This window comes from Aquarana catesbeiana, linkage group LG02, assembly GCF_042186555.1.
Source record: "Aquarana catesbeiana isolate 2022-GZ linkage group LG02, ASM4218655v1, whole genome shotgun sequence".
Lineage (NCBI taxonomy): Eukaryota > Metazoa > Chordata > Amphibia > Anura > Ranidae > Aquarana > Aquarana catesbeiana.
In genome coordinates this window covers 776,020,171-776,032,404 of record NC_133325.1, presented here as the reverse complement: position 1 = coordinate 776,032,404, position 12,234 = coordinate 776,020,171, and the positions used below count along the sequence as shown (strand labels likewise).

At 44.3% G+C, this 12,234-nt stretch overlaps 1 protein-coding gene across 6 annotated transcripts in view; it reads right to left on the bottom strand.

The window, feature by feature from the left end:
- The window catches only part of ILDR2 (immunoglobulin like domain containing receptor 2), a 446,131-nt gene that overhangs the window by 230,337 nt on the left and 203,560 nt on the right, over positions 1-12,234 (bottom strand). For all 6 annotated transcript variants that reach the window (XM_073617374.1, XM_073617378.1, XM_073617375.1 and 3 more), the window contains exon 3: positions 4,547-4,666. In XM_073617374.1, the coding sequence (XP_073473475.1) occupies positions 4,547-4,666 (120 nt within the window). The remainder of the gene's footprint in view (positions 1-4,546; positions 4,667-12,234) is intronic.

Genomic DNA, 12,234 nt, shown 5'->3' with positions numbered 1-12,234 from the left:
CATTTTAGTCTAAATATGAGATCTCAGGTCTTTTTGACCCCATATCTCATATTTAAGAGGTCCTGTTATGTTTTTTTTCTATTACAAGGGATGTTTACATTCCTTGTAATAGGGATAAAAGTGACACATTTTTTTTTTAAAAGAACAGTGTAAAAATAAAAAATAAAAAGTAAAATAAATAATACTGAAAATTTTTTTTTTTTTAAACCAGCCCCGTCACGCCAAGTTCGCGCGCAGAATCGAACGCATACGTGAGTAGCGCCCGCATATGAAAACGATGTTCAAACCACACCGGTGAGGTATCGCCGTAATCGGTAGAGGGAAAGCAATAATTCTAGCCCTAGACCTCCTCTGTAACTCAAAACTTGCAACCTGTAGAATTTTTTAAACATCACCTATGGAGATTTTTAAGGGTAAAAGTTTGTCGCCATTTCACGAGCGGCGCAATTTTGAATGTTGGGTATCAATTTACCCGGCGTAACATTATCTTTCACAGTATAAAAAAAATTTAACTTTACTGTTGTCCTATTTTTTAATTAAAAAAAGTGGATTTTGTTAAAAAAAAAGTGCGCTTGTAAGACCGCTGTGCAAATGCGCTGTAACAGAAAGTATTGCAACAACTGCCATTTTATTCTCTAGGGTGTTAGAAAAAAAAAAGTATAATGCTTGGGGGTTCTAAGTAATTTTCTAGCAAAAAAAAAATCTCAGAAAGAGGCTCAGTCCTTAAGTGGTTAATAAAATACTTTAAAAATTTGTGCACTGTGTTTATTTCTGACACTTTTTTTTTTTTAGACGAATGGGTAGGGCTACAATGTACCCCATACTCATTCAAATAGGGCGGGGGCCAGGATCTGGGGGCCCCCTTGGCGAAGGGAGCTTCCAGATTCTGATAAGCCCCCACCTGCAGAACCCAACAACCGCCGGCCAGGGTTGTCGGGAAGAGGCTCTTGACCTCATCAACATGGGGACAAGGTGCTTTGGGATGGGAGGCAGGGCCCCCCTGCCCCAAAGCACCCCCCCCCCCATGTTGAGGGCATGTGTCCTGGTATGGTACAAGAGGGGGGTCGCTCTCTCGTCCCCCCCCCTTTCCTGACCTGCCGGGCTGTGTGCTCAGATAAGGGTCTGGAATCGTCCGGGGGGGGGGGGGGAACCACGCCATTTTTTTTTTTCATTTTGGCTGAGGGTTCCTTTTCAAGATCCTCAGCACACAAGTCACACTGCAAGTCGAATCATCATGTTGGATCTATTCAAATCAATTGGCTCCCATAGGGAACATAGAGGGGAGTTTATGGGCTGTTAAAAAAAAAAAAAGGTCCAAACTCCCAAAAACTTCAGTTTATCAGCTTCGGTGTGCATGGACCCTCAATATAACAATCCAATCACAAGATCCTTGAAAGCCGCAAAGCGTAATATAAACTACGTAGCCAGCTGCATCGCAGATGTATTCCTAACCTGATGCCATTTAAAACACCGTACTTATAATATAATGATATCTCCAGGCAAGTTAAAATATAATTACAATCATTCTTTAGAGAAATTACAATATTTCAGTGTAATTCCCCGCTCCTTGTTAAACAATGAAGTACAATGTTCCACTCCTCCTGTCCTTTTTATCAGCATTAGCATTAATATCCTTACAACTATTATCCCGTGAAAAAAAAAGAAAAAAGGAAACAAGGCCAATTTCACAAGGCGTAAAAGGAGAAGAAACACATTTTGAGCTATGAGGCTTAAAGGAGAAGTCCAGCCTGAGCTCATTCAGATGGGCTTCTCCTCTGGGTCACAGGAGTGCAATTCGTTTTGCACTCCGATGACCCCATTTTCAGTGGAAAGCGGTCTGAAGTTTGCTCTCTGCTGACGTCACCAATATCAGTCCAGGCACCGCGTCATCCCGACTTCAGGAGTCTGGATCCGCCAGCTGCCTGGACTGATGGCAGTCTCAGCATCTGTGACAGCTTGCAATCTTCTGGGACCTGTGACGTGTCCCAGAAGATGGCAGGGAGGGAGGGGGAGAGGAGGAGTCGCCTAGGCGGCGTGGGCAGAAGTGGGAGCTGGGTACCTGTCAAAACTAAGCGCCCCTTCCTAAAAAACGACATGCCAAATGTGGCATGTCAGGGGGTCAGGAGTCCTTAAAGTGGAAGTTCCATTTTTGGGTGGAACTCTGCTTTAAAAGCCTGAATCAAGTTTGGCCATATATTCAAAATTAAATCCGCTTCTTCCACTGACCCCAATCCATCTCCTGATAGAACAGAGCCTTGGGGGGCACTCTGCACATGCTCAGTTTGGTGTGTATTGCAGGAGAGCTTTTTTGTTCGATCGGGAGAGTGCATGTGATCAGCACTGTCCAGACAGAGGGTCAGGGGTCCTGTAGGCTCATAGGACAGTCAGGGGAGAATGAAAACACCTCCTACAAGCTTTAACCAGACACTGATAGAAGTCACAAAACTGCTATATACTGCTGTTGAGAAGAGGTATTTAGCAGTTTATATTAACTAAAATAATTGCATTTCCATGTTCTGTGTACTGTGGGAGACCAGATATAGTGAATGCAGGCTCCTGGGGAGACCAGATACAGTGAATGAGGCCTTCGGGGAGACCAGATATAGTGAATACAGGCTCCTGGGGAGACCAGATATAGCGAATACAGGCTCCTGGGGTGACCAGATATAGTGAATGCAGGGTCCTGGGGAGACCAGATATAGTGAATGCAGGGTCCTGGGGAGACCAGATATAGTGACTACAGGCTCCTGGGGAGACCAGATATAGTGAATGCAGGGTCCTGGGGAGACCAGATATAGTGAATGCAGGGTCCTGGGGAGACCAAATATAGTGACTACAGGCTCCTGGGGTGACCAGATATAGTGAATGCAGGGTCCTGGGGAGACCAGATATAGTGAATACAGGCTCCTGGGGAGACCAGATATAGTGAATACAGGCTCCTGGGGAGACCAGATATAGTGAATGCAGGCTCCTGGGGAGACCAGATATAGTGAATGAGGGCTCCTGGGGAGACCAGATATAGTGAATACAGGCTCCTGGGGAGACCAGATATAGTGAATACAGGCTCCTGGGGTGACCAGATATAGTGAATGCAGGGTCCTGGGGAGACCAGATATAGTGAATACAGGCTCCTGGGGAGACCAGATATAGTAAATGAGGGCTCCTGGGGAGACCAGATATAGTGAATACAGAATCCTAGGGAGACCAGATATAGTGAATACAGGCTCCTGTGGAGACCAGATATAGTGAATGCAGGGTCCTGGGGAGACCAGATATAGTGAATGCAGGCTCCTGTGGAGACCAGATATAGTGAATACAGGCTCCTAGGGAGACCAGATATAGTGAATACAGGCTCCTGGGGAGTCCAGATATAGTGAATACAGGCTCCTGGGGAGTCCAGATATAGTGAATGCAGGGTCCTGGGGAGACCTGATATGGTCAATGCAGGGTCCTGGGGAGACCAGATACAGGGGGTCCCCGACTTACAAACGCAATAAGGACTGTAGGTTTGTTCGTAAGTGAAATCTGTTCGTAAGTTGGAACACTGCTTGTAAGTGTAACTTCCGCCTGTGCAGGGATGTGAGATGTTCCGGCTTCCGCCTGCTGGCCATGCAGTACATGAAGTACTGCAGTGTGTGGAATGTGTGGAATGTGTGGAATGTGGCAGGATAGCTGCTCGGAGGTATCCAGGACCATTGAGGGAGCACAAGCAGCCGGCATTGAGGCCCGTTCGTAAGTAGGAGTCATTCGCAAGTCGGGCATTCGGAAGTCGGGGACCCCCTGTATAGTGAATGCAGGCTCCTGGGGAGACCAGATATAGTGAATGCATGGTCCTGGGGAGACCAGATATAGTGAATGCAGGGTCCTGGAGAGACAAGATATAGTGAATGAAGGCTCCTGGGGAGACCAGATATAGTGAATGCAGGGTCCTGGGTTTAGTAACTGCTAGAGATCCTTGCCATTTCAAACCTTTTATATACATCAATAGTCTGACTCAAAATACTGTCTGCTGGGGCCCGAGGGCCAATCAACAAATTACAAAGGGTTGCAGGTTGGGCACCCAAATATGGGTAAACGGCGCTTAGCCAGGTTATAAATATAACAGGTCATTAGCTGGAAGCCACAATGGTTCACTTTTGAGAAGGTCTCCAATTAGACTGAAGGACCCAGTCCATGCTCTGATAAACAGATGAATATTTTATAGGTCTCCTATGAAGTCAGAAGTCAATGCTGACAAATGGCTTTGTGACACGATCCCCCTCTCTGAGTAAATAAATAAAGACGTAATGTACAGACAAGGACCTGAGGATCTGTGGAAACCATTTGTCTGCAAGCTACATTGACAAATTGGGAAAGGAAACCAACAATCCAACAAATCTTCCTTTTCCTTAACCAGCACATAGAGCATCATACAATATAGCACGGCACAGCGATTATAATTAATGACGCTTTCCATGGAACATGTCCTGGGCGGCCACAATTCACAAACTGCCCATCATCTGACCAACACATTGCTGGGTGTTCAATTTTACAAGGATGTACTCACCCATTACAAGGACCTCCACCCGGTCTTCGTTTTTGCCTTCCAGATCATCGGGAACAGCGACAAGACAGTAATAGAGGCCGCTATCTCCCCACTGCACAGTCCCAAACTCGAGGTCGGCATCTGAATTAGACAAAAAAAATTAAATACAGAAAGGGGATTAAAAGGAGGAAGTTGAGAAATGTGATGAACAACACATACATTAAAGTGTTACTAAACCCACAACAGTAAAATCAGTCTGTATATGCAGTAAAGCGTGCTTGTTATACTCACTGTGGAGCCTAAGGGGTTAATCATCCACATTGTGTAAAAAGGCTGTTTGATGCTGTCTTCTCTGCTCCTCCCCTTCTTGCACTGACCCCAATCCATCTCCTGATAACACAGAGTCTATGGAGTCAGGCTGCACATGCTCAGTTTTGTCTGTATTGCTAGAGAGGGTTTTTTTTTTTTTCTTGGGAGGGTGCATGTCATCAGCACAGGGCCTATCAGCACTGTCCAGGCAGAGGGTCAGGGGTCCTGCAGTCTCATAGGACAGTCAGAGGAGAATGAAAATGCCTCCTACAAGCTTTAACTAGACACTGACAGAAGTCACAAGACTGCTATATACTGCTTATGAGAAAAGTATTTAGCAGTTTATATTTACTAAAATAATTGCATTTCCATGTTCTGTGTACTGTGGGAGACCAGATATAGTGAATGCAGGGTCCTGGGGAGACCAGATATAGTGAATGCAGACTCCGGTGTTTAGTAATACTTTAACCACTTGCTGACCGCCCTATAGCAGTTCACGTATGTGCAGGATCACATATATATACGTGATCCTGCACTTCTGCCTGCAGGGGGCGCACACGTGCCGCTTCTGCTGTGATTATTGACAGCAGAAGCCGATCTGCGGGTACCGAGCACTCAATGTCCTCCGGCACCCGCTGATCATCTGTAAACCACACAGAACGGGGGATCTGCCTATGTAAACAAGGCAGATCTCCGTTCTGACAGGGGGGAAGGGATGGATTCTGTGTTATTGCAAAGCAGGGAATAAAATCCATCTCTTCCCCTAGTAAAAGCAGCACATACAGTACACAAAAACACTGGCTAGGCACACAGTTAACCCTTTGATTGCTCTGGATGTTTAAACCCTTCCCAGCCAGTATTATTAGTACAGTGACAGTGCAAACTTTTAGCACTGATCAATGTATTAGTGTCACTGGTTCCTGCAAAGTGTCAGTTAGTGCCCGACTGTCCGCCGCAACAGCGCAGTCCCGCTATAAGTCGCTGATCGCCGACATTACTAGAATTAAAATAAATACATAAATAAAAATTCCGTAACTATATCTCATAGTTTGTAGATGTTATAACGTTTCACTTATTGGGATTTTTTTTTTTTTTACCAGAAATACGTAGCAGAATACATATTGACCTAAATTTATAAAGAAATTAGATTTTTTTTTAATTGGATATGTTTTATAGCACAAAATAAAAAAAAATTGTTTTTTTTTTTTTTCAAACTTGTTGGTCTTTTTTGGTTTACGTCGCAAAAAATAAAAAGTGTTAACCTTACCTTTTATTTGCCTACTCAGATTTTTGGTTGAACATTCATAGAAAAATCGTTCGTCAGAACATTCCTGCCATCACTGAGTCAATTTATTGCATTAGAAAAGCCCTTAAAATTCCATCCTGACCCGCTATTTGAACGGAATCCCAGGCATATTAAACAGGTTTCACTACAATATATATGAATATTACCCAAACCAAAGGAACGCATTCACAGTTAGAGTTTTGTTTGTTTGAGAAAAAAATTCCATTCTGCTTCTTCAAATGTTCTAGTCTGTGCAGTCCAATAGTAAGGTTGATTTAACTCCACGAACCATGTTAAACCAATTGTTCTGAAAATAAAAATGTACATACAAAATTCTACATTCACACCAGTGATTAAGGCCGGAGCGGATTGTAGCGGCAGTCCCTGCTGCGGCTCTCAGGGCAATGTAACTGCATTTGTGTTTATTTCTATGCTTTTCACTAAGTTACCGTTATGCTTCCACCCTGTGGTCACTGTACTAATTGCAGTTATTTTCTGTAAATCCTCCCCTTTGAATGATACAATTTCCTCCATCCTCATTGTAAGAGCCTCTTATTCTTCTTACAAGATACACACTGACACCAGGAAGGAAATATTCCTTTTGGTCTTCAAATACTAACTTATACTGCATTATATTGTTTGCCTGCACCTTATTTTATCCAGCTCTTGGCCATTATCCCCCCCCCCCCACCACCACCATCAGCAAGAGTGGGGCATTGTTTCTGCTCTGACAATGGGATTATATTGTTCCTATCTATAGCAATGATGGGCCACTATTCCTCCCACTGATACCAATGATGGGCCACTATTCCTCCCACTAATACCAATGATGGGGCACTATTCCTCCCACTGATACCAATGATGGGCCACTATTCCTCCCACTGATACCAATGATGGGCCACTATTCCTCCCACTGATACCAATGATGGGACACTATTCCTCCCACTGACAACAATTATGGGGCACTATTCCTCCCACTGATACCAATGATGGGCCACTATTCCTCCCACTGACACCAATGATGGGGCACAATTTTCACATAGACACCAATGACGGAGCACTATTTCTTCCACTGACACCAATGATGAGGTATTATTACTTACAATAATGGTGGGCCACTATTCCTCCCACTGACACCAATGATGGGGCGCTATTCCTCCCACTGACACCAATGATGGGGCACTATTCCTCCCACTGACACCAATGATGGGGCACGATTTTTCCATAGACACCTACGACGGAGATTTTTTTCTTCCACTGACACCAATAATGGGGTACTATTCCTCCCACAGACACCAACAATGAAGCACTTTTTTCCCCACTGACACCAATGATGGGGCACTATTCCTCCCACTGACACCAATGATGGGGCACTATTACTAAAACTAATGATGGGACACTATTCCCCCCACTGACGCCAATGATGGGGCACTATATCACCCACTGATACCAACAATGGGGCACTATTTCTACCCCTAATACCAATGATGGGTCATTGTTTACTCCTACTGATGCTGGGACATTTTCTTTTCCCATTGGCCATAGTCTGCCTTCCCTAAAGTTTGAAGGACAGTAAACTGGCCCTTTGTTTAGTAAGTTTGGAGACCCCTGCGTTATCTAATGAAGACTGTGTGTGCTCCAATCAGGACACTAATAGGAAGGGATAACTCCCTATTACAGCAAATGGAGTGATAATCCCAAGCTAAAGTTAGAAGCCTCGCTTTAATCAACAATTCCTATACAATAAACAGAATGGACGAGCCCCAGCAGGCTATGAAAAGAACGATCAAGCAGTATTGGGGCTTGTAAAAGTCAGCTTTATAATTGCTACATTAAAATGTGACGTGTATACATTACACTGAGTGACAGGAACATAAAACGCAGTGACAGGACATAAGCTTTTGGCCTCCATAGAAAGTGATCAGCAATATCAATCCCGGGTCCCTTCCCTCCCCAGAGACGGAGCAGAAGGAATTTACTGGAAACTTTGATTACTTGGCTAGCTGATGTCGGGGACTGAAAGTGATTAAAACAAACGTTAGATAATCACTAGGAAATAAACAAGGAAAAGGATTTCATGTAAAAAGTTAACTTCAACTTCCAGGAAAACAGCTAAATCCACAGATGAAATACATATATGGGTGCTCTTTAACCTGCAAAGGATTTATATTTCTGTTCGTCCGGTCCTGAGATTTACACAGCTTTGCCCAACTGCACAGCCCTATCAGCCAGCCAGGAGACCTGTTTTTGCTCTATTGCAAGTACAGTGCCTTCAAAAAGTATTCATACCTCTTGAAATGTTCCACATTTTGTCAGGTGACAACCAAGAACGTCAATGTATTTTATTGGGATTTTTATGTGATACTACGGCCCTCCAGCTGTTGCGGAACTACACATCCCATGAGGCATTGTAAAACTCTGACATTCACAGACATGACTAGGCATGATGGGAATTGTAGTTCCTGAACAACTGGAGGGCCATAGTTTGAAGACCCCTGTGATAGACCAACACAAAGTGGCACATAATTGTGAAGAGGAAGGAAAATGATAAATGGTTTTCAACATTTTTTACGAATAAATATGTGAAAAGTGTGGGGTACATTTGTATTCAGCCATCTTTACTCTGATACCCCTAACCTTAAATCTAGTGCAACCAATTGCCTTCAGAAGTCATCTAATTAGTAAATAAAGTCCACCTGTTGTCTAATTTAATCTCAGTATAAATGAAGCTGTTCTGTGACGTCCTCGGAGGTTTTGTTAGAGAACCTTAGTGAACAAACAGCGTCATGAAGGCCAAGGAACACACCAGACAGGTCAGGGATAAAGTTCTGGAGAAGTTTAAAGCAGGGTAAGGTTTTAACAAAATATCCCAAGCTTTGAACATCTCACGGAGCACTGATCAATCCACCATCCGAAAATGTAAAGAATATGGCACAAGTGCAAACCTACTAAGACATGGCCGTCCACCTAAACTGGCAGGCCGGGCAAGGAGAGCATTCATCAGTGAAGCAGCTAAGAGGCCCATGGTAACTCTGGAGGAGCTGCAGAGATCCACAGCCCAGGTGGGAGAATCTGTCCCCCTAACTAAAATCCAGTGCAACCAATTGCCTTCAGAAGTCACCTAATTAGTAAATAGAGTCTACCTGTGTGTAATTTAATCTCAGTATAAATACAGCTGTTCTGTGAAGCCCTCAGAACCTTAGTGAACAAACAGCAGCATTAAAGCCAAGGAACACACCAGACAGGTCAGGGATAAAGTTCTGCAGAAGTTTAAAGCAAGGTTAGGCAAGGTTAGGTTATAAAAAAATATCCCAAGCTTTTTTTTTTAAGGAAAAATAATTTTGGGGTTAATAGACAAAACAATAACAAGGTGGCGACAATACAGTCGAGGCCGCCAAAACTTAGGCCACACAGGGCCACATAACAAATTCACACCCACAGTGAGGCGTACTAGAAGAACATAAATCTGCTATCTCCAAATTAAGGTATCCCAACCCATACACTTGCACCCTCAACTTCGTCTCCTCACCCACATTGTAGCCGGGGGGGGCTGTATGTATTAAAATATGTAGAGGTATACATTTTCAGTATCATAAGAGCCTTGTAATATATAGTCCCCAATATATCAATACCACACTGTATAATATCACCCCACAGTGGAGGAAGAATCTAACCAGGCCTGCCAAACCTTAGTAAATTTCTTTTCACATCCCCTCGATATATATGTGGCTTTGTAGAATGTTTTCATGTAATTAACCAAGTCCTTCCAATAGGACACTGAGGGGGCTGCTGTTTTTTTCCACTGAAGGAGAATGGCCTTACGTGCATAAAACAATAAAATGTTGAGCAGGGTTCTATGGGCATTGGATGGAACTACATCCTCTACCAAGCCAAGAAGACAGACCAAAATAGATACAGGAATAAGTAGGGAAAGGATGTCCGTCCGCTATGCAGTTTGTAACCTCTAACCAGAAATGCCATATTGACTGACATGCCCAGAAAATATGGTCGAAATGGGCAGGGGGATACGCACATCTCCAACCTTCAGCAGAGCACGAGGAGTAAATCCCTGCCAATCGAGCTGGGGTGTAGTAAATTCTATAAAGAAACCTAAAATGTATCAATCTGTCTCTATTAGAGACCAGGTGTTTAAATGGGCACTCCCACATCTAATCACAGTCCTCCCCATCCAAATTAGGAACCTCTATTTGCCACCTCTCTCTACATCTACAAACCCTAGGAGGGAGGGTACTAAACAGTTCTTTATAGGTTATCAACAGTGTTTTAGACAATAAGTCATCCCCCAGCAAGCTTTCCAAGACCGAAGGCTGAGTCTCTACTGATAAGGCACGACATTGTGTTTGGTAAGCATGCCGTAGCAAAAAAAATATTGGTTCGGGAGAATAAACTTAGTTTTCAATAAGTCAAAGGTGAGTAAGCTTCCCTCATGGGTAACATCTCCCACTGTTTTGATACCTCTAGTAGCCCACACCCCTGGATCCGGCAATTCATAAAAATGCGTCAATCTAGGGTTCATCCACAACAGAGCCGATGGAGACATGCCTTTGAAGTTAGGTTGCATCAGCTGCTGCGAGGCTACCCAGGCCCTAATGGTAGCCCTCATTGATCTAGTTAATGGGAGTGTAGATTTACTGCCCAGTATGTGGAACCTGCAGGTGTGTGAAAACTCTACGTAAGTTGGTATCCGTAGACTTCCCGGGGAAAAAAACGGTCTGATTTATATCTACCAAGGAAGGAATGATCCTAGCTAGTCTAGTGGCTAAAACCTTGGTAAGGATTTTAAGGTCTGCATTCAAAAAAGAAAATTGGACGGTAAGAGACAGTAGGATCCTTGCCAGGTTTTAGTATTAAAACCATATAAGCTTCCAATATTGAAGAAGGGAGGGTTTGGTGTTCCAGACAATGCTCAAACAGAGCACATAATCTGGGGGCTAAGTGCTCTATATAGGTCAGATAAAATTCAATCAGGAACCCATCCGGACCCGGTGCCTTATGCGGGGGAAAGGCACATATGGCAGCCTCAACCTCAAGCGGGGTAGTTTTAGCTTCTAGAGTTTCCCTGCCTGAATCGGACAGGAGGGGCAGGTTCAGGCTACCAAGTAGGGTTTCCAGAGAGTCAGGATCATAAGACGGGTAAGGGGGAGTAGAGCATGGTGAAATAACAGACAAAGTCCTCCAAAATAGCTACCAGGGTAGTGAGCAAGTCACCGTCAGCATTCTAAACAGCAGGGATGGTAGAACTAGATTTATGATCTGCCACCAGTATAGCTAGGAGTTGCCTTGGTGGAAGAGAGACTCAGCCTTGTGTCTACATTCAGTGTGCGCAAGGTCAGAAAAATGCATCGAGAGGAGACGCCTAGCCTCCAACAGAGAGGTATAAGTATCATCTGTTGGCGACTCAGCATGGTCCTCCGCACATTTCCTTTCGTGTTCCTGCAGATCCCCAATCACAGCATTATGATGCTTTCAAGCTGTTTTGATAGCCGAGACACTCTCTCCCAGTAGTACTGCTTTAAAAGCATCCCAAACTACCGGTGGTTGGGCAGAATCGGTATTTGAGGGACAATAATTAGAGATAGCACTCTGTAGTTGTGTAGAGACCTGTTCAACCTGTAGCCAGCCCAGGGACAACTTCCAGATGACCCCACCAGTGCCCACAGGGAGCCCAACATCAATCAACAGGCTATGATCCGAGACCCCCCTGGGCAAAGAGGAGGCCTCTCCGACCAGAGCCAGGAACAGAGAGTTGCCAAAAGCCATATCTATCCTGGCAGAGGATTGGTGAGTCCTGGAGATGTGGGAATAGCATGTAGTTGCAGGGTGTTTCCAGCACCACACCTCTAGCAGGCCTGCCGCTGCAGCCCATGAGGATAACTCAATAGTGCCAGGCCTAATAAGATTGGACGAATGCAATGTGACATCCAGAATGTTATTGTAACCCCCAGAAAAGCCATGGGGAGATGGGCTAAAGGAGCAAGTTTGGGTAACAATTCATACAGTAAGTGGGATTGAAAGGGGGAGAGGCAAGTTAATGTTAACCAGAACCATTTTACGATATTGAACATCAAGTACCACCACCAGATATCGACCTCCT